Raw genomic sequence first — 20,970 nt, 5'->3', positions numbered from 1 at the left:
GGTATCAGGCTGCTGTGTGGTCCCCTGAAGCGGTGAGTCCCCACCCAATGTCCCGGTGGCGACACTCACTCTCACTGGGCTCTCACTGGGATCGGACTCAGAGAATCGCAAGAACTCGACAAACTCACCAAACACACACCAGTGAAAAGTAACTGCACACACTTGCTGAAATCTGTCCATGGGCTGGGGGTCTGGAACTCTGAGAAATAACAGAAGGGCAATGAACTAATCAAAGATCCGCCTAAATTCCCCCTGGAGAATGTACCGCCCCACCCTGATTCTTGAAACCAGCGCTTCTCCTTGAGAACCACAAGCAGGAAAACCAATGCCCGGTTCTTTCTGGGCCCCTGGCTCTGCAGGGCCCTTTCATCACCTGCGGGCCAGGAGGGAGAGCTTTGTAGCTGCGGATCACAGGCGCCCACGACCTACCTATTAAATTGTTAATGCGCTTTGCAGAGCCTCTCATCAAAGTTCACCTCCCGGAATTTAACATACCGATGCTCATTAACCCCACCTTCAGACCTTGACCTCCAAGCGTCCGCAGCGATGACCTTTCGTTCCCGCAGTGCGGAGGGTGAGGAGAAGCTGAGGTCTGGACTGTCAGTGTTGAGTCAAGGACAACGACCCCGCATGGGGGGGCGGGGCAGGCGCGCAGCGGGGCCCTGGGAGGGCGGAGTCCAGGCCTCTGCTCCCGCGCTGGGCTCCCTGCCCGCTGGGCCCCACACCGCCCCGACCCCGCGCGCGCGCCTGTCGCCCTTGACGCCGCGGAGCCCCGGCACGACGCTGCTTTCGGCCGAACCACGTCCTGCGAAACCTCAAGGTGTTCAGGGTCGTCGCTGTGGGAAGCAGATCCCAAAGGGGCTCCTTCCCTCCCACGCCCGACCTCGCGGGGACTCGGCGTGGCCTCAGCTTCTCTCTTCCTCGGAGGTTTTCAGTCTCGAGACCCCAGCAGCGATGCGGGCCCTTCGGCTGCGCCGGCGAGGGCGGCGGTCCCCCCGCTCTCCGCTCTTACTTCGCTCCGCGGGTCCCCGCCCCGAGCCAATGACCTGCGCCGCGACCTGGGGGCAGCTCTGTCCCCGGGACGCCCCGCTCCAGGCAGCCGCGTCCCGGGGTCCCGCTGCCCCGGGGTCTCCGCCGCGAAAATCCGCTCCCGCGCCCGGCGCGGGTGGAAACCGGCGCGCCCCGCCCCCGCGCGGCCCCGAGGCCGGTCCTGCCCGCGCGCCCCGCCCCGGCCCCGGCCGCGAGCGCAGAGGTGCCGCCGCCGCCGCCGCGATGTGACCTTCAGAGCCGCCCGCACGGGATGACCGGAGCCACCGCCCCGCGGCGCCCGCGGCTCGCCACGGCCTCCCGGGTGCTCTGAGCGCGCGCTCCCGGCCCGGCCCTCGTCCCCCGCGGCCCTCGCCCCGCGCTCGCCCCGGCCCGGCCCGGCCCCGCCATGCCGCCGCCGCCCGGGCCCGCCGCCGCCCTGGGCACCGCGTTGCTGCTGCTCCTGCTGGCCTCGGAGTCCGCGCACAGTGAGTTCCCGGCGGGGCCGGCCCGGGAGTCCCCTTCGCTGCCCGCCAAGGACCCCAGCGCCCGGGCAGCGCCGGTGCCCGCTCCCCGCACCCTCCGCACCCCGCACCCCGCGTCCCGGCCCCGCGCCCCCCGCACCCCGCGTCCCGGCCCCGCGTCCCCGGCCCGCGCGCTGCAGCAGCATCCCCGGGGCAGGCGGCCGGGAGGGAGGCCGGCGCGTGCGGGGCGGGCTTGACGGCGTGTCCCCCGTTCCGTCCCCGCTCTCTCCCGGCGCCGTCCTCCCGCCCGCGTCCGGGCAGCCGTGATGCTGCGGGCGCGCGAGGCGGCGCAGTTCCTGCGGCCCCGGCAGCGACGCGCCTACCAGGTCTTCGAGGAGGCCAAGCAGGGCCACCTGGAGAGGGAGTGCATCGAGGAGCTGTGCAGCCAGGAGGAGGCCCGCGAGGTGTTCGAGAACGACCCCGAGACGGTGAGGGCGCGGGCGCCGGGGGTGGTTCGGTTTGGGCCCCGCCGCGCCGCCCCGGGAGCGCAGGGACCGTGCGCACAGCCCGGGAGCCTCGGGCCGCTCCCCACGCAGACTCCCCCCCCCCCCCCGACTGCGCCGGGACCCGTTTCTGTGGGGTGGGCGGACCGCGCCGCAGGAAAGGCTCCACTCGGAAGCCTCGGGAGCGGTGGGCGCGCGGGTCAGAGGGTCCCCCAGCCCCACCCTCCAGCCTCCTCCGGGGCTTCCGAGCCCAGGCCTCCTGGTGACCCCACGTGCTCCCACAGCTGCTGGCAGATGTGTAAGTGGGTCCTCGGTTATCTCCGCAGCAGGCCTCTGGAGGCGGCCGCTGTATTTATTCAAAGATTTACTTACTTGGGCGAGAAAGGGAGAAAAAGAATGTCAAGCAGACTCCGGCTGAGCCTGGGGCCCGACCGGGGCCTGATCTCAGGACCCTGAAGTCACCACCGTAATGGGCTCAGGAGGTGGCACTCACAGGTGCTGCCCCAGCACCCTGAAGACAGCCCTTTGAGGGAAAGAGAGGCACACAGTCCCTCTGGGTTTTAAGACAGGAAACAACTGCGATGTTTAAAAACCCAAACCGCTTCCTACTCCTGCACCCCAGATGGACTGGAAGTGAGGTGTGGGTTGCCCACAGTCCCGAGTGGCCCGGGGCGGGGGACGGAGTGTGTGCTTGAAAGAGGAACTGAGAGATAGGGAGTCTGGAACTGCTTGCTGCAGCAGGTCCCAAAATACCCCGACAGGAATAGGACCAGAACATCTGTGGGAGGAGTGGGCAGGACGGCTGGGGTCAGGGGCCCGGCCAGGGCAACCCGCGTGGGACACCTCTCAGCGAGGTGCTCTCTCGAAGCAGCTGGTGACTTCAGGAGCTGGGCTGTGCTGGCTCAGGACACATTTCTATGAATAATGTCCTTGGGGGCTGTGGGGCGGCAAGCGGCCAGCTGCGGGGAACAGCCGGAGTACGGACTGGGCATCGGCTTCTCGCAGGAGGGGGCTCACGGGACCCTGCGTGCACATCTGTCCCGGGGCAAATGCCTTTGGAAGCTGGGAGTGTGGAAACTGGGTGGACTTTGTCCCGTGAGGTCAGGGTGATGGCGCAGCAGGGCTTGGTTCTCCCGGAATGTTCTTTCAAGAATTCTGGGGTCGAAAGAAACATTGCGATACATGGATGGCGTGTGCGGCCCGTACAGGTTTCTGTTTTCACTTGTATTTCTCATCCATTGGCATGGCAGCCCCTTTCCGGCCCCCTCTGAGAACAGCCTTCACAGGATGGCCAGCCACCCACGGTTCTCCTCGGGCGGGTCCTTGCCATGGGGCCACTTGGGGAAGGCTGCTTTCCCCAGGGCCCCTGCCCTTGCACAGAAGCGCGGTTTCACTGTTGCTGTGAGGAACAGGGTTGCTGGTCTTCTCTGGCCTGTCTTCCGGTTTCTGGAATGAATCCTGGTGGCCCCATGAGTCATTCCCGGCAGAGGCTTGCTGAGGGCCTTGCGGCAGGGCCGTGAGGCTGGCCACCAGGCGGCTGCAGAACCGTGGGACAGGTGCTGGGGTGCCCCACCCCAGGCCCTGTACAGAGACCATGGGATAGGGCTTGCAGGTGACAGGAGTTCAGGGAGACAGGGCTACCCCAGCCCCAACCAGTCCCTGCCCAGTCGGGTTGCCCTCACCAAGGCCCTGGCCTGGCTTTTCCTTGTTGCCTGGACACACTGTGCTTTAACCATAGTGTCCTCCTTCCCAGAGCTTTAATCCCCTCCCTGGTTTTAATGGCTTTTATATTTTCATTATCACTTTATTTACAAATGTCTGCTACAAAGGCAAGAAAAGGAAAGCTTGCTTAAGATGGTGATTGTAACGCAAAGCAGCGCCCTCTGGGTGCGTCCTTGCCTCCCAGGCCTGGATTCCCAGTGGGGACTTGTCATTCACTCCTAGCAAAGCCACCCCTAACTTCCCAAGGTTCCATCCTCCTTACCAGCCCGGCAGCAGGAGCCTGTCTTTCCCTTCAGTTACCCGCTTCCCAGGTTCGACCCCAGCGTCTTCTGTCGAGGTCAGCTGGTTGCAGACCCTCATTTTAACCTGTTCTCGTGTGGATGTTGGCCCTTGGCGTGTGGAAGGCAGGAGCAGCCAGGCTAGGGACAGCGGTCACCCTCCCCACCATCAGGGGGACCCTGGAAGCGCGGCCTGTCCAGTGGCTCAGCAGGAGCCCCACACGACGTCAGGCCTGGCTCCCGCTCTGGCTTTGGTGGAGTTTCCAACGCTGCTCTTTCCTGCTGATTTCTTGCTGACCCAGAAGGCAGTGCTGCCCTCCTGGCCCATTCCTGGGTTCTGGGGGCACCCTGGTGACGAAACCCGGGGCGGGCGTGAGGGAGCTCGGCCCCGCCCCCCAGGCTGGGTGGGCGGGAGCACCTGGAGCCAGCTCGGGGCGGCCAAGTACTCTGGTGTTCCGAGGCTTCTGCGAGAGCTCTGGTTGCTGAGTGTTCCTGCCTGGTCTGGCTTGTTCCAAACAGGGCTCTCTTCCTCTCAGGGAGGGGAAGTGACCTTCACAGCAGGTAGCTGCCGGCACAATGGCTCCTTCCTGGTTCCAGGGGTCATCACACACCTCTGCTGGAAAGGAAGGGGACCTGGGGGGCCTTCCTGCCTCCCCGGCACCCTGGCCACCCACCTGCTTCCCTCTTGGGGGCAGATGGCCTTCCCCTGACGCTGCCCTGGGGCCAGAGCCTCCTCTGCAGGGCTCTGGCGAGTTCGAGTCTCCCCTTATCTGTTTCCTCTCACGCGGTTACTCCCCGTGCCTGGCATTTCCCTCTCCTTTGCTTGTCTTCAGTCTGGCGCCCCACACAGTCCCCCGCTGTCTGTGCTAGGATTCTCCTAAGCTCCCGGAGGCCAGCCCGGCGGAGTCCCCTTCCACTTAAATCCTTTAAGGCAGGCGGGTTCCAGACGCCGGATGCCATCTCGGTAATCAGGCTTTGCTTCCGGAAAGGGTTCTGGACAAAAGACGCAGCCCGCCCCGCCTGGCCTGCTGCGCAGGGCCCTGTCTCCGCTTCCCAGCGCCTGGGTGTCTGGCCCTCACGGCCAGGGGCAGCCCGTGGTACAGGGAGAATTCCCGGCCCCGTCCTTCATGAAGCACCTGGATCCCTGGGGCTGCAGACAGCGCTCACAGCTGTTGGGGCACCAGCCGGAGGCACACTGGGAGGGCTTCACGGTGGAGGTGTGCGACCCCTGGGCTGTGCTTGTGCTCCCAGGAGCCCCCCGTGCCCCATCTCCCTCCATCTCTGTCCTCAGGTGGGGGACCCAGTGGTGGCAGGGGGACCTTTAAGGGTACGGTGGTCTTCAGAGGCTGCACACCGGCCTCAAAGCACCCCTGTCTTCCCGAGACCCCCCTTCCCTGGGGACAGCTTGGGGACAGGCATCCCTGTGGAGATGAAAGCCTCTCCTGCAGGTCATCTCTCGTCAGGGGTCTCAGGAGGGCCCTGGCAAGAGGGCGGAGAGGAAGGATGGGGACCTCGTTACCCCAGTGACTTGCCTCTGGAATGCGGGTGCCTTGGCTGGAGAGATGACACCCTGGCTGTGACCTCCAGGAGAGCCTCTAGCTGCCCCCTTGCCCCCCACGATATCCCCAGCTGCCCTGAGAGCAGCCGCACACACTCTTCCCTGTGCGACCTTGGGGTACCGGCGCACCCCGCCCTGCACAGGCCCCGCCCTTCTTCCTCGGGTTCTCAGGGAAGCAGCTCCCGCCCCCCATCCCTGTGGACTGAGCCCCCCTCCCCGGACCCTCTCCTTCGTGGGCTTTCACCCCCGGAAGACCATGGCCGTCCCGGGGCTGGTTTTGCTTTGCCTGAGTGGTTCCCGCTGGGCTCGGAGGCCGGCAGCCGGGCTGGTGAGAGCGGTACCGGCCCCAGCCGGCCTCCTGCCCCGCTCTGTTGCCCCCACACTGGTTCTCTCCCAGGAGTCTGTAGGGACCCCGGGCTCTCCGGCCTACAGGCCCTGTGGCTGGCATGTCACCCTGGCCAGCGGGCCCGGCATCTGCGGGAAGGTGGTCACAGACGGTTCTGGAAAACACGGAACGTCTGCCCTTGTCATTCAGGAACAAAACAGCCTTTGAAGAATCGGCGGCTTACGGAGGCTTACGGCCCGTTTCTTGGGATCGCGGGTAGCTGGGGCCAGGCCATTCCCAGCACTCCCCGGCCGTGCCTCTGCCCTGGCACCGCTGGCAGGCGCCCCGCTCTCCACTCGCCCCTGGGGCTGGAGGCGGGGGCTGCTTCTGTGCGCAGCAGGCACCGGGGTGCGGGCGCAGTGTAGGACATCCGTGGTGCTCGGGGCCTGCCCAGCGCGCGTCTGGGAGCCCCCGGCAAACCCGGGTCGTGTGCATCTAAGTTTTGGCCCCGCAGGGTGCAGCTTGTTGCAAGTTTTATGACTTTCCAGGAGCAGTTGGAAGTGGAGGAACCTGGGAGCCACGTCAGGCTTCACGTGATCGGCCCCGTGCGAGCGCGTCGTCCAGATGAGACAGTGATCGTGGTGCCTGTGTTTGCTCTCTCAGACGTCATTTGCAGACTTGAGCGTTGTTGGTCCCCGGTATTAGCGTCCGTGGCAGTAACACACCTTTTGTCCACATGTGTCCCCCAAACCTGCCATCTAGACCCGGTTGGTGAGGGCCCCTTCGTGGGACACTGAGCTCCGTGGGGAAATCACACAGCCCCCAGGGACGGGCCCGCGGGGGTCACTGCTGCAGCTGGGCGCGTCCACGTGGGGGCCCCTGAGGCTGGGCTGGCGCGTCCCCCCGGCACGGCGGGCACGGCTGGCAGCTGCGGGTGTGGCCCCCGGGCAGCTGTCTGATATGGACGTGCGTCTCTGGGGCGCGACGCCTCCGGCCAAGAGCGGGAAATCCATTAGGACATTGCTGTTGGCGGTTGTCAGGGGCCGGGGTGTGAGTTTGTGCCCCCCCCATCACGTGGCAGACCCAGGACCGTCCTGGGTCTGCGCCGAGTGCCTGCACAGTCGCGGTCCCCAGGTGCACGCCAGGGGCAGCTCGGCGTCCACGCCGCACTTTGCCTGTGCCGGACGTGCGGGGAAAGCCCTCGCGTGCACACCGCGATCTTACACAAACCTGGAGAGGCACCGACACGCAGCTGAACGTCCTTGCTCGGCCACACTGCAGGCGTGTTTGTCACAGCGTCGTGGGACGTGGCGGGCCCTCGCTCCAGACACTCGGGAAACTGAGGCCTGGGAGTTTATGGGGTGACGTGTCCAGGTGAGTTCTTCAGTGGGAGGACGCAGATGGAGACTCAGGTTCCCGGGGCCCCAAGGTCGCGTGTTAGCCCTGCAGCGGTTGACTCTGGGGGTGAGAAGCATCAACACCGCCTGCTGCGGTGACGCCCACGCCGGTACCTTTCATCCTGGAACTGGTTATGGAAAGTGCCCCAAGGCCGCAGCTCTCCAGTGGGCCTCAGCCGCGCCCTGGGGCCCCGCTGCCTCAGGCCCCTGTCACACAGCGTGTACTGGACACCCGGCAACGGTCCGGGACACCAGGCGATGCGCCGCAGCCTCATCTTTCGGCCCCGCTGCTGGGTGACAATGCCCAGGATTTTGTCCCCACGGACTTCCCAACAACAAACATGCCCGTGAGTGTCTGGGGAAGGAGGAGAGGCGCCGCGGCCTTGGGGGTGTTTCTGCCCCCCTTGCAGGGCTGGCCTAGAGGGGCTCTGGGCTCGACAGCGGCTGGGGAGCTGCCCAGCAAGGACAGGGGTGTCGACTTCCCTTCTGTCTTGGGGAGCTCAAGCTGGCGCCCAGTTTGGAGACTCTCAGGAGATGGGTTGGGGCAGAAGAAAGGAAAGGGTTTTGTGTGAACTGGGCTTAGAGAAACGTGCAGAGACTGAGTGATGCTGGCGCTGGGGACGGAGCCTCCGTGCAGGCTGAGGGGCCCGAGCTCGCCCGCCGGGAGCAGGGACTCGGGAGCAGGGACTCGAGCCGTCGTGGTAACAGTGAGACCTTGGCTGTGAGTTCCCGCAGTCAGGGCAGGGGCTGGAAGCAAAAGCCTCCGGACGAGCAGCTCAAGTTGTCGTGACTTTGACAAGTAAGACGTCGAGTTCGCCAATAGGACAACACTGAGGTCAAAGGGTTATTCAGGTTTTTTGACTCTCATGGAAGATGCCTTATGTCTGTATCACGTAAACAAGCAGAGTTACTGTGACACACAAGTCCCAGCCGGCTGTGTTCAATAGTGTAAAACTGGGGGAAGCAAATTTCAGGCTGTCACTTACTAAAGGACGTGACAGTCTTCATTTACGGAGGACGGTGGCCCACGTGGGGCTGCGGCGTGCAGCCGCGGGGGCACTGCGGAAGTCCTAGGTACGCGTGACGCACAGCTGAGGGGGCGCATCTCAGCCAGGCTGGCCGTGAGTGCCCGTGAGTCCCCAGATGTCTCGGAGGGAGGATGGTGGGGGAGACACAGCCTCAGCGCTAGACGCCGCCTCGGTTCCCCGGGTTCACCGCGTCCCTGCAGGGTCCTCACTGGCCTCTGAGGAGCTCAGAGGGTTAAAGGAGGTTTGGACAGGAAGGTCCTTACAAGCTGTCCCTTCCCGTCAGCACGCGGTCCCATTTGTGACCTGCACCGGGGCGGCCGTGCTCTGTCCACCCGCTGAGGCCAGGTCACGTTTCTGTCTTGATAATGCACGTGTCGACCGACGAGGCTTGTGTGGTTCCCGACCATTTGTGGAAGGCAAATCTGCTTGCACCATCCAGTCGCGGGGAGACAACCACAGACCCCACCAAGCCTTGCAGGAGGCCTGGGGAAGAAGCGTGCAGGGTGGCCCCGGAGGGGTCCCGGAGCGAGGGGCTGGGCAGGCTGCTGGGCGAGCGCGCTCCCGGCTCACCAGCGCTGCTGCGGCTGCAGTCCCGGAAGGGACCGTCCTGAGGGAGGGAAGGAGGCGCGTGGCAGGTTGGCGGCACACAGGCGACTGCCCCGTGCGGGGAGGGTGGGCCGCTCCCTGCTGCTCTCGGCGTCAGCCCCATGGGGGGCTCCGGGGGCACAGACCCCGCCAGGCGGACGGGGGATGCAGTGGTCATGCGGGGCAGAGGCTGACGGGATTTTCTGCCCACAAACGGGAATTCTCAAGGATTTCCCCAGCCACCTATTTGCCCTTTCCTGTGGTCCCCTTCTTAGTGGAGGGGCGATCTGGGTGACGACATAATGAAGGAGTAGAGACGGGAAGGTCCTGTCACGGAAACACTGCGGTTTCGGCTCCCAGTAGACGGAGGTGGGCAGAGCCTGTCCTTGAGCACAAGTCCCTGTGTTCAGGAGCCCCCAGGGCACAGGAGCAGGGGACAGCAGGCAAGGCTGGGTTTGTTGGAGCGCTCAGCTCTGCTGACACGGGGATGAGCTCTGGCAAGTGGCTTTCGGCCAAAACCAACGCGCTGAGCCTCCTGGAACCAGCCTTCTCCCCGGATGGGGTGTGAGCTCCACACCCGGCTGCTCCGCCCATGAGCCATCCTGCCAGGAGTCGGGCAGTTCAGCCGCTGAGTCTCACAGGCACGTTGGCTCATCACCCTGGGAGGGCGGGCCGTTGGAGGGACCCGCAGAAGGAAAGCTAGGCAAGCGGCAGTTAATCTAAGGCTCTGAGTTTAAAAACGTACTGGCAGTTTGGAAGCTGAAGGAATGATAGTGCAGCTGCTTCCAAGTGTGGAAAGAGACAAGCTAAGAGCATTGATTAAGATCTTTTGCCCCAATGTGCTCACTGATGTTATAAATCAAATTAAGAATTCGGTGCTTTGTCCAAGTCAGTGAAAATTGTAGGACTCTGTTTGCCTGTTCGTCCATCCTCCTACCCGTTCGTCCGCCCATCCATCCATCCGTCCATCCGTCCACCCACTCACCCGTCCATCCACCCGTCCGTCCACCCACTCACCCGTCCATCCATCCGTCCATCTGTCCACCCGTCCGTCCGTCCATCCACTCACTCGCTCTTCCATCCATGTGTCATTCCTTCACCTGTTAGGCAATGGCTCCTGAGGGCCTTCAGGGGAACAGTCAGCACCAGGCCAGGCCCTGGGCACACACGTCCTTCCCCTCTGGAGCTGCAGCTTAGAGCTTAGTGGCCTACAGTTCTGCTCACTCCCTTCTGCCTTCAGTTGTTGAAAGCAGAAGCAAACCCGTGAGAAGAAGGTTTGCCCGATGACAACTGGTCCCGCTTCCAAGCCGGGTGGTCCTGGCCACTCCCGGCTCCTGACCCCACCCCAGCCCCCACGCAGCCCCACACCAGGCCTTGCTCCTCGTGTGGTCAGAAAGAAAGGGAGTACGTTTGTAGGCCACTGATCCCTGGTTTCGAATCTGGCTCTCTGAACCATGGCCGGGCCCCGTGGCTCCCTGTGGGGGACGCTGCTGAGAGCCAGCCCAGCTCCCGAACCTCAGGCTGTGGCTTCTGGGGCCGGTTTGTGGTGCCGCTGGGACCAGCTGTGCGTTCTGCGTGTGGTGCCCTTCGCACGTGGGGTTCCCTCCTCTCTGGTGAGAACGTCAGAGGACAGCGGGAAATGTCTCTTTCTCCAGGGGTCCAGGGGGAGCGCCCGGGGGTTTTAGGTTGTCCGTCCTGTCCCCGGGTGGGCGGTCAGATCAGCATGCTCCCCACCCCAAGTCAGTCGAGGGCACAAAGTAGGATCAACTCACCAGGTTACGGCCCGTGGTCTCAGAACCCGCGTTCCCGTGGACGTGGTCGAGTGCAGGGGTGCACACGGTTTTCCTGTCGTTGATGCTTGTCCGCAGTAGACCTCGTTATCAAACCACGCCACACGTAACTAGTAGCAGCCACGGTTTGGAAACTGATAGAGCTTTCCGGAAAACTGATACTGCCGGCATTTACGATGACTTGGGGTACTCTGTTCATGGCTCCCCGTTGTTTCCAGTCTGATTCTTGCTCTCCTGAGTGGGTGTCACGCTTGCACCCGAAATCTTTCCTCCAGAACCAGAGCCGTTCCCTTTCTGACAAAGTCCGTGGCCTGAGCCGTCCCTCAACACCCAGAGGGCCTCGCGGCTCACCCTCCTGTCTGGGAGCTGCCAGTCCGTGACTAAAAGCAGCACAAAGAAGTGAGGCCGGGAGGTCGGGGGCCTCCGAACACTGGTGTGGAGGGACGTCCCTGCCTGGCCAGTCCTGGCCTCCATCACAGCTGCCTGAACGGCCCCTTCACCATCACACGGGCTGAAAAACAAACTTGCTCTGACCGTTACTTCTCTCTTAAAGCAGTTCCGTGTCTGTTTAAACCCCATCTTTACTAAAACATTCCTTTCTGAAGACAGTGCCTAGCACCTTGGCCCAGGCTGCGGTAACTGGTGGGGGAGGGGACACGTGGGGTTGAGCTGGGCCAGCGCGTGGGCAGCCCCGGGGTCCCCTCCGCCTGGCCCTGCAAACACAAGTCAGCTCTCGTCAGCATGGTTCCGGGTGACCGTGTGCTGGCCAGAGCTCGTCCTGGCTTCCTGACCTCGATCCCAGGCCACAGTGTGTCGTGAATGCCCGTCTCCTCGTCTCCACTAACAGGGCTCGTTTAACTGACCTCACCGTGGTGGCACGGGTTGGAGGGAGCAGCGGACATGCATGTGCGGCCGACTCCCAGTGGCGGGTGGGGGCACTCGGTTCCATGGGGGTGGGAGGGCGTCTAGGGCCAAGCCGCTCTGCGACGGACCCTCCGTGGGAGACGACGGTGGACGGGTGGGGGCTGCCTTGAGTGGCCTGTGGCCTGCATCTGGCTGGACCCGTGGACTCTGGCCCAGTCCCAGCTGCCCCCACTGCTGGCCAGCAAGGGCCAGGCGGTCCCAGCGCTGGACAGCCGGCTTGCGCCCTGCAGACCTCTTCATTCATGCCCGCGGACGGAGGGACCCGTTTACACCCTCCGTGCAGATGCAAATCCCGTGCAGTGACTGTCCCGTCCAGGTCTGCTCGCCTCAGGGAGGGGCATGGCCTCAGGGAGGGTCTGGATGACGGTACCCGGGACGCGCCTTGTCCCGTGAGACGCGTTACACGGTTCCACCGAGGTCCCGTAAATGACATCACTGAGCTGCTTCCAGAAGGTCGATCACGTCCGCAGTTGGATGCAGAACGTCCTGTAGCGGCCATGTGGGCAGCCTGGGCCCTGCTTCCCACTGCCCCTCCTCACGCCGTGGTCTTCTGGCAGAAAGTGGCTTTCTGGGTGGTTCTCTCCGGCCATTCTGGGGCCAGCTCTGGGGATTTCCCGCCTTCCTCAGACACCTGCCTCTGCAGGCGTCTGTTCCGCCCGCTGGGGGGGAAGGTGAGGTCCCCGGCCAGCTGCGTGGCGGCCGTCTGGGGAGCCTCGTACCATGCCAGTAAACTGCTGCCCTTTCTTCTTTTTCCGCAGGACTATTTTTATCCAAGATACTTAGGTAAGTTGAGTCCCTGCCTCTGTGGTCATCATGAGGGAATAGAGGGGGACCCGCGTCCTGCGTCAGCTCCCGGAGCTCACCTGCCAGGCACCTGCTTGTGCCTTTCACGCCCCAGGGTCCGTGTTAGCCCCTGTGCAGCGCCGTTGTTGGCAAACGGCTTCTCTGCCCGGACTCCAGGCTTAACTTCCTGTTTGGGACTGGGATTGACTTAGTGGGTCTGTGACATTTTGGTCTCCGGGTCTTGACACTCCCAAACGACTGCAGATCCCAGAGAACTTCGTTCGCGGGGGCTGCACGCGTTGGTATCGGCCACGTCACCGTCAGAACTGAGAAGAGGAAACAAGGTTTTTGTTTCACTGGAACACGAGAGTGGACACTGCCAGCCACCGAGTAGGGCGTCACCGTGCGGGTGGCCGCTGGGCAGCTCCCTGTGCACTTGGGGAGAGAAAGTGAAAGGACAAATGACAGTCGGAAAGAGGCCCTGACTTTCATTTTAAGAAATTTTTGGATGCGTATCGCTTGTAACAAGATACATCTAATCCAGGGTCTCCCTTTTTAATTTTGCAAAGTGCATTTTGGGAAATTTTCCATTGGCCTTATATCCTCTTAGGGTTCCTTCTCAGGGTTGGTATCTGACAAGAAGCCAGGTAGACCTGTAATTGGCCCTAAAAAGCCAGGAACCTGCTGGCTCCCAGATTCCCTGTTGGCCTCAGAAGCCTGGCTCCCGGGTGCTGGGGTTTGCTTCCAGAGGCGAAGGGTGACCAGCTAACCCAGGAACCCCTCCAGGCGGCCCGGGCCCTTGTCCTCCTGGGCGTGGTGTAGTACCAGGGACCCTGCTGAAGGTGGGACATGGCTCAACACTGTTGTGCTCAGGTTCAAGTATCCAGGCACCTTCCCCCACTCCCGTGCTCGGCACGTACACCTGGCTCGTCAGATGGTGGGGTGGGGGGACGCTCCCGAAGCAGAACGACTTTTGGGTGAAGGGCAGTGTTTCCAAATGAGGGTCCACTTGAAACTGAAGTTTAACCCTCTGGTCGTGGTCAGAAAACTCCCTGAATGTGACCAGTGATCCTTCGGGGCCGTAGCCGAAGGCATCTGCCGAGAGGTTGCCCAGACCTTGGCACACAGAGTTCCGCCCTTAGGGTAAAGGCATTTTCTTGGTTGCCAGTGTACGAGGGATCTGGTCTGTGTTGTTGCTTCAGCCCCAGTAAGCGTGAATAATACCCTTTTCCAGAGAGTCTCAGACCCGACATGCGCGTTCTGAGGTCTGTCCTGTCTCTGGCGACAAGAATGACTTCCCTCTCTCTCTTGCAGACTGCATTAGCAAATACGGATCTCCGTATGCAAAGAGCCCCGACTTTGTTTCATGCGTTCAGAGTAAGTGTGTCCTTCCTGTCCCCCAAAGCCCGGTGGGTCGGGGTAACCTCAGGCTTTGCTGTGGGGTCTTGGGTGTGGCTGTCCCCCCAAGGAGGTGGAGCACCGGCCTGAGCGCTGCTCCCTTTCCACTGGACTTTCTCCCTTAAGCAGGTGAGGTTTGGTTTTTTAAATAGGCAAGAAACGCGAGCCCTGTGACGTCTAACCCCTCCAGGGCTGTGGGGCGGAGCACGTCTCTGGGTGTGCCTCCTAGTCAAGCAGCCGGACTCCCGGAATCGTCCTAGACCTCACACGCACAGTCTCTTGGTGTTGCACAAACGCCGACTTACCGCAGACGTGCTCTGACCCCGCTCCGCCGCCCCCGAGCAGGATGTCCTCCCCTCGGCGCGTTCAGAGCACCTGCCAGTTCACGGCGCACCCACGGGAGCGGCGTGCGTCTTCGAGGCTGCTCCCGGTTTCTTGTTTTCACAAACAAATCTCACGCGGTGGAGGGTGTCTGCGGGACGGGCCCGGGCCTGTGCCGTCGTTCACGCCCATGCAGAGCGGTCACCGGCCGGGTGCCCAGCCCCGCCCCCGTGTCTGGTGGGCTCACGAGCGTTTCTGCGTGTCGGTCTCCTTCAGTGTCCATGGTGCGGCGTGAAGCCAGCCTTTCTGTTTGTCCTCACTAGCGAGTTCGCAGAGGGTCACGTGCTTACAACCTTGTGTTCTTTTCCTGCAAGTGACCCGTGTCTGGGCTCTGCCCGGTTCTCTCAGTTCGTAGGAGTTCTTGGTTCGCCACTTGTCCTAAAGGTCACGTGGTTCTCCCTCAGCCCCTCACTCATCTTTCGCGCTGGTGGTAACGTCGCTCCGCGTGTCCCGCAGGAGAGCGGACTCTGCTGCTGGCCTGTCGCGTCTGAGCCGGCTGTGAGCGCGGCCACCGGGCGGGACTGTGGGCCTGGCTGGGGTCTGAGCACCGGCGGCCGGTGGCCCTGATCCGGGTGTCCCCGTGCTCTGCCTGTGTCTCAGGTGGCTCCAAGCCCACGGCCCCGCCGCGGGGTGGGCCCTTCCGGCATTTCGCGTGGGGCCTGCCCCCTCTGGGGTTGCCAAGAAGTCGGGGCACCCGGCGCTGCTCACGGGGCCCGGCTGGCCTGGCCAGGCGGTGCCCCTGCGTCCAGACACCCACTGATCCACGCGCTGGTCACAGGCCCAGGCCCCAGCCCGGACGAGCAGAGGAAGTGATTGATTTAACACAGGAAGAGGAGGGGCCCTGCCGTTCAGGCTGCTGCTCCCCTCTGACCCCAGGGCAGCCCCACACAGGTGCAGAGCAGACCGGCCTCTGTGATTTGGGGCAGAAGTGCCTCGACTCAGAGTGGCCAGAACCCGTGCCCGTGCTTCATGGACAACCCGGAGCTGCCCCCTCCCTCGGCCTCCCTGGGGTCGGCTTGTGACCTCGGCCTCCGTGGGGTCAGCTTGTGACCCTGGTCTCTCCAAGGGCCTGGCGACCTCACGGGGCCGGAGGCAGACATTGGGGTGAGGTTGTAGCAGTTTACGTTCGTGTCATTTCGGCTTTTTGTTTTTAGTAATTTTTTTAAGGATGTCAGTTTGCTAAACCAGTTTCTTCCTTTTACATCATGTGGCCACGTTGATCAGACCGTTCCAGCTGCTGGGCTTTGGTTGTGCTTTCCAAAGATTATAAAAAGCGACGTGGTGCTTCACGCCTCCTGACGGCGTCCGCTCCACGCGGCAGCCCCCGTTGGAACGGCGCTCACACAGTCAGCGAGGTCAGGCTCCGAGGGAAGCTGCAGCGGTCCTGGCCCACACTGTGCCGCGAGACAGATCATGTAGCATTAGAGGGTTCCAGTTGTGTGACCAGCGAGGACTGGCTCTGAATGAGCTCGAGCTGTCTGCTCGGGAGGCCGGCACGCAGCCCCGCACCGGTGGGCGACGCAGGCTGTGGGTGCCGGTCCCCACGTGCCGCGCCATCCTCACGGGGGTGGGGCAGGGCCCCGAGGCCGCGGCTCAGGAAGGAGCACGCCCTGCCTGCCCGCCCCCCGCCCCCGGAGCCAGGCACCCCCCCCCCCCCCCAGTGCATCAGGACAGCACTGGCAACGTCTCGCTGTTTTCATCACTTCTGTCCTGAAAACCCTCTGATCTGGGGGCCACGGGACAGCGAGGCACAGCTGAGTGCTTAATGGTCTGGTACCGTTCGGATCGACGCAGCAGCCTCTCAGTGTTCGCCCCGATGGGCTCCAGGCCCGGGGCTCTCTTCCCGCACCCGCCCACCTTCTGCTGGCGGACCTCACGGCCCTGGCCCCTTCCCCATGGTCCCTGGGCGCCGCCTGGAGCCTGTGGTCCGGGTGCGAACTGGTCGTCACCCTCGGACTTCGAGGCTGGGGATCCGCAGCCGCTGAGAGAGGCTCCCGGTGGGGTGGTCCACGTGCCCGCCACGAGCAGCACGGCCGCCTCAGGGCAAGGGGAGCCCCGTGTCCTCCGGGCAGGGAGCGGGTGCCCCGGGCTACAGAGGTCCGTGCCCATCCGAACCCACCGAGGGTGTCAGCTCTTTGTCGGAGTTTGCGGGGCCCCTGTCGAGGGCCGGAGAGCCCGCTGCAGCCCTCCCCCGTCCTCCGGTGCCCGAGGTGAAGACCAGGCAGGACGCGGGGACCAGCCACGGTACAGTCTCCTGGGCTGGGGGTTCTGCGGGAGCCCGTGGGAGCTGGTCTCGGCCCCCAGCGCGGGGACCCTGGGGTTTTACTGAGGGGGTTGGGCGTTCTAGGCAGATTCTAGAGTTAACCAGCCCTCCTGCCGAAAGCACCTTCCGCGCTTCTGGAACAACCCGCTCTGGAACCAAACACGGGCAGTGGAGACGCTCGCCCTTCCCCGGGGGCCCTCCGGGCTCCTGCTGTGAGCAGCGGCCACTCCCGCCCCCACAACCCCTCCTGCCCTCAGGGCCCTCCATCTGCGGTGTCGACCTGACCCTCCCCGGCCCTTCTGCACCCCGGAGTGTCACCGCGGGCAGCCAGTCCGGCGGCATGGCCGACCACAGGGCTGACCCGCCAGCCCCCGGCAGCTGGGGGACACGCTGTTCCCAGACCCGGTTTCTTCATTCCTGCACCCAGTTCCTCCGTGCTTCCGGGCAGAAGGCATTTCCCTCGGCCTGCCAAGAACAACCGTGTGGGTGTCACTCCGCCCTCGGGGACGCCGTGTTTGTTCCGCCCCAGCCGCAGAAGGAGCCATGGACAGACGTGGTCTGGTTCTTCGGACGCAGGGGGTCGCAGCCCAGCGGAGTGGAGACAGCAGGCTGACCGGAGCCCCAGGGGACGGCAGGGCCAGCGAGGCTGAGACCCGGCTCAGCTGCGGATCTGCAGCCACGGGCCGGGAGCAAGTGCCGGGGCAGCGGTGCGGAGCCCAACCTGGCGTCAGGCTGGCAGAGAAGAGATGAGTTGGTGGCGTGTGCCCACCTGGCCGGCGGGATGGACACAAGCCTGAGCGCTGGGCTCTCGGCGGCCCTGTGGGTTTGGGCAGAGAGAAAAGCTGGCCGCTGTCACATCCTGGGTCACCCGGGAACCGGACGGGCCTCTCCAGGGCCGCCCGCCTACCACGCGGTTTGCAACAGGCCCGTCACTTCGTAAATACAACGGAAGTGATTGTACCGGATGAGGGGCCCCCAGGACGCGTGGTCCTGGAGAGGGGGACATGGGGTGAGACTGTCCTGTGGCTGGTCTGGGCCAGGCCCTGGGAGGCAGGCCGGGCGTCACCTGCCCTCCGCGGGCTGGCCCTCGCCCGCATCTGGGGATGGACACCAGCCGGTCGGCCTAGGAGCCCACGATCCACCGAGCTGCTGGGGAAACGTCCTCATGGCCCTCGGGTGACAGTGACCCAGAGTAGCCAGATTGGCCACGGTTGTCACTGCAGCTGAAGAGCACTTGCCTCGGGGATTGCGAGGTGGCCCTGGGCTCTCGGGTGCACCTCACCCTTTGTGCTGGCCCTCGGTTCGGACCCGGCCACGGCCCCATGCGGCCCGGGTCTGACGGGCACGTGTCTGCTGGAGCGCAGGACGGAACGGGAGCCCACGGAGCACCCGGGAGATGTATACGGTCCGCACGGGCCTCGTGGGAAGGCCGCCACGGCTCGTCAAGCAACAGAGGCACGAGCGGGCCCAGATGAGGCCGGAGGGACGGCCAGCAGGCCGATCGGAGCCAGGCCGGGTCGCGGTTCGGCCTCGTGACGGGCACGATGGGCGAGGCAGGACACCGTCTGCTGGCGTTGGGCGTCTGCTCCTCACTGAGGTTGCCCGGAGACCCGGGGGGTGAGCCGCGGAGAGCCAGGGTCGGCCCCCCCCCCCGCGACCTGCCGCGGCCGCGCCCACCCGGGTTCTCTGCCCCGCGGCTCCAGGACAGAGGTGTCCCTTCCTGCCCAGCCCACCCAGCACAGCTGTGCCCGAGAGAGGGTTCTCGGAGCTCTGCCCTCCTGCCAGCACCCTGGGGCCCACTGCCGCCCATGGTCAGGCTCTGCAGTCAGGGACCGGCCCTGGGATCAGGAGCCTCGGTGGCCCGTGAGCAGCTCTTCCCGCACCCAGACCCCAGGAAGGCCTCCTGGGATGGTGTCCGCCATCGTCCCTAAAGCAGCTGGAAACTGTCTGGTGATCGACACTCTGGGCCGGGGAGACAGTCCCCGCTCCCTCGCCGGGCAAGGAGGTCCCGGCCAGCGGGCGGGTGCCCCTCTCTGGAAGGGCCGGGGCAGCCCCCCACCCAGTGACGGTGTGGCAGCGTCCCTGCAGCAGGGAGTGCGTTGGCGGAGGTCGATGGTGGGGTTGGAGGGGACAGGGTGCCCAGCCGGGAAGGTGGGGGCATGTAGCTCAAGCAGCCCCTCGGGCCAGCCAGCGGTGGGCCCCTCCCTCTCCTCAGCTGCCTCTGGCCGGTGGGCAGGGGGCCGCTCCGTCCCAGCCGACCTGGATTGCCCGGCCCCAGAGGAGGGTCTGGCCAGACTGTCCCTGAGCGCCCTCCACCTGGAGCTGCCGTCTGGGCCGCCGGCCCCGAGCCGCTCCCTCCCAGCTGACCCTCTTTTCCCTTCTTTCGGCACAGACCTGCCCGACCAGTGCTCCCCGAACCCCTGCGACAAGGAGGGGACCCAGGTCTGCCAGGACCTCATGGGCAACTTCTACTGCCAGTGCCGGGCCGGCTGGGGCGGGCGGCTCTGTGACAGAGGTGAGGCCCTGCTGCTGCGGGACCAGGGCAGGGGTGCTCCTGGGGGAGTGGCTGCGGCCCCACCCCGGGGGATGCAGGGACTGTCCGGCGACCTGGCCGTCAGGTGGAGGGAGAGACAGGCAGTGCCCCCACCCCGGGCCCCTCCAGGCCCTGCCCTGAGCACTGGGTGCCGGCCGTCCGGGAGCCCTCGGGTACGGCGGCCTGGCTCCTGCAGGACTGGAAGGAAGGAAGGAGCCAGTGGGGGCCACCCCTGGGGCTCGGCCTGTGGGGACGACAGAGTCTCAGGGCCAGCCTCCCCGTCTGCAGTGGGGGGGGGGCGGGGGGGTCAGGAAAAATGCCCCAGGACCCAGTTACCTCGGGTGGCCCCTTCTCTGCGGTGCCGAGCCGCCCGGGGCAGGGGGGCTGCGCGCGTGGGGCTTGGTCTAGCTGCGTCCGCCCAGGTCTGTCCCCGTCAGCCCTCACCCTCCTCCCGGGTGCAACAGCAGCCACGGAGCGGGCGCCACGGACCCTCACCGCCTGCAGAGCCTTGAGGTCTGCCCTTCGCCCCGTGCGCTTGCTGGGGGTCCCGTGTCGGCTCTGGGCACTCCCCAGGGTCTCTGTGTCCTGTGCCCAGATGTCAACGAGTGCGGCCAGCAGAACGGGGGCTGCAACCAGATCTGCTCCAACAAGCCAGGCAGCTTCTCCTGCGCCTGCGACAGCGGCTACGCGCTGGGCCCCGACAGCAGGACCTGCCACGGTAAGGCCCGTGCTGCGCGCTCTCCCCTCGGCCCCTCCCCCTGTGTTTGCCGTTGCCAGAGTCCGCCGGAGGCCAGATTGCTGAGGTCGGCAGTCCGGCTGCTCCGCTGCGAGGCTCCGGGGGGGGGGGCGGGAAGAGGGTGGAGGGACGCGGAGCACATGTCCGGGCATGTCGGCCGCCGCTGGGAGCTGCCCCAGCCCCCGGCCCGGGGTGATTCACCGGGATCTGTGCACCGGCCAGCCCCGCTGAGGGGACCTCCCCCACTGCCCCAGGGAGGGGGGGGCAGCTCCACGCATCTGTGTGACCACAGCCCGGGACGGGGCCTGGACAGTGGGGTTGGGCCAGGAGCAGACGAGGCCTCTGACGCCCACTTGCTTCCGCGGGGCCCCACGCCCTGACCTCCCAGGAAAGTCTGCAGCCGTGGCTAGCCGGGCTGCAGAGGACGAGCCGCCCACCTGCCTGGGGATGGGACAGAGGTGCTGAGGGAGAGGCAGCCTCGGGAGCAAGGCGCGCAGCGGCCGGAGCCCCAGCTGGACCTCTGAGTTGGACAGAACAAGGGGTCCCTTTCCCAGACCTTGCACAGGGTGTTGACCACAGCACCTGGCCGCGTCAGGGTCCCCTCCGCGTTCTCTCAGCCCTTGCCGTGTGCGCCCGAGGCTGCCGGGAGAGGCCTCGGGCCATGGGCGGACGGTGCGGCACGGGAAGGTCTGCTTAGCCTCCCTGCAAGCCCGAGTGACGGTCCCCCACCTCCTGCCCACTCACTGGGTCGTGAGGCGTGAGACAGCCAGAGGGGCCCCTGCGTCCCACTGCCCTTGCCCCCAGCGCCACGTGCCAGACGACGGGGTAGGGCTGTGCACCCACTGCTTTGGGGGGCCACGGGCCGCTGCTCCCGTTGCATGGCTGACGCCCGCGAGCGCGAGGGGTGGGTGCCCCACCTGCGCTGCCGGGAGTCAGGCTGTTCCTGCCGGTGCCCACGCACGCACACCCTCTCTCAGCCGTCACCTCCTTCTCTGGGGACCTGTTACCCGAGACCCAGCGAGGGAGGCTGTGGGGTATGAGGTCTGTCACTATGGTCCGGAAGAGACCGGCTTTTCTGTCCGTCGAGATGCTGGGGAGGAGGGTGGGGGTCGCGCCGTACGCCTGCACCCCAGCACCCGGCCCCTCCGTTGTCTCTGCGTGGCTGCAGGGAGGGGCTCCACGTCGCGTGGCCGAAAGGTGGGCCGGGAGGGGCCCTCTCCTGGGGGGAGAGCCGATGAGGCCCGGGGGCGGGGGACAGGGCCTCGTGGCCACAGTG

General features: G+C 65.1%; 1 protein-coding gene across 3 annotated transcripts in view; it reads left to right on the top strand.

The window, feature by feature from the left end:
- Positions 1-707: 707 nt before the first annotated feature.
- GAS6 (growth arrest specific 6) overlaps positions 708-20,970 on the top strand; it is a 31,694-nt gene continuing 11,431 nt past the window's right edge. Inside the window, exons 1-7 of one of the 3 annotated variants that reach the window (XM_045977882.1) lie at positions 708-820; positions 928-1,514; positions 1,812-1,978; positions 12,359-12,383; positions 13,698-13,760; positions 18,818-18,940; positions 19,554-19,676. In XM_045977882.1, coding sequence (XP_045833838.1) covers positions 1,436-1,514; positions 1,812-1,978; positions 12,359-12,383; positions 13,698-13,760; positions 18,818-18,940; positions 19,554-19,676 — 580 coding nt within the window. In that variant the 5' untranslated portion in view covers positions 708-820; positions 928-1,435. Of the gene's footprint in view, positions 821-925; positions 1,515-1,811; positions 1,979-12,358; positions 12,384-13,697; positions 13,761-17,756; positions 18,043-18,817; positions 18,941-19,553; positions 19,677-20,970 lie in introns of those variants that run through there. The other 2 variants (XM_045977883.1, XM_045977884.1) reach the window with 2 other exon arrangements.

The sequence above is a fragment of the Meles meles genome, chromosome 14 (assembly GCF_922984935.1).
Source record: "Meles meles chromosome 14, mMelMel3.1 paternal haplotype, whole genome shotgun sequence".
Taxonomy (NCBI): Eukaryota; Metazoa; Chordata; class Mammalia; order Carnivora; family Mustelidae; genus Meles; species Meles meles.
The sequence above is the reverse complement of the archived record's forward strand: the minus strand, read 5'-3'. Positions and strand labels throughout refer to the sequence as shown.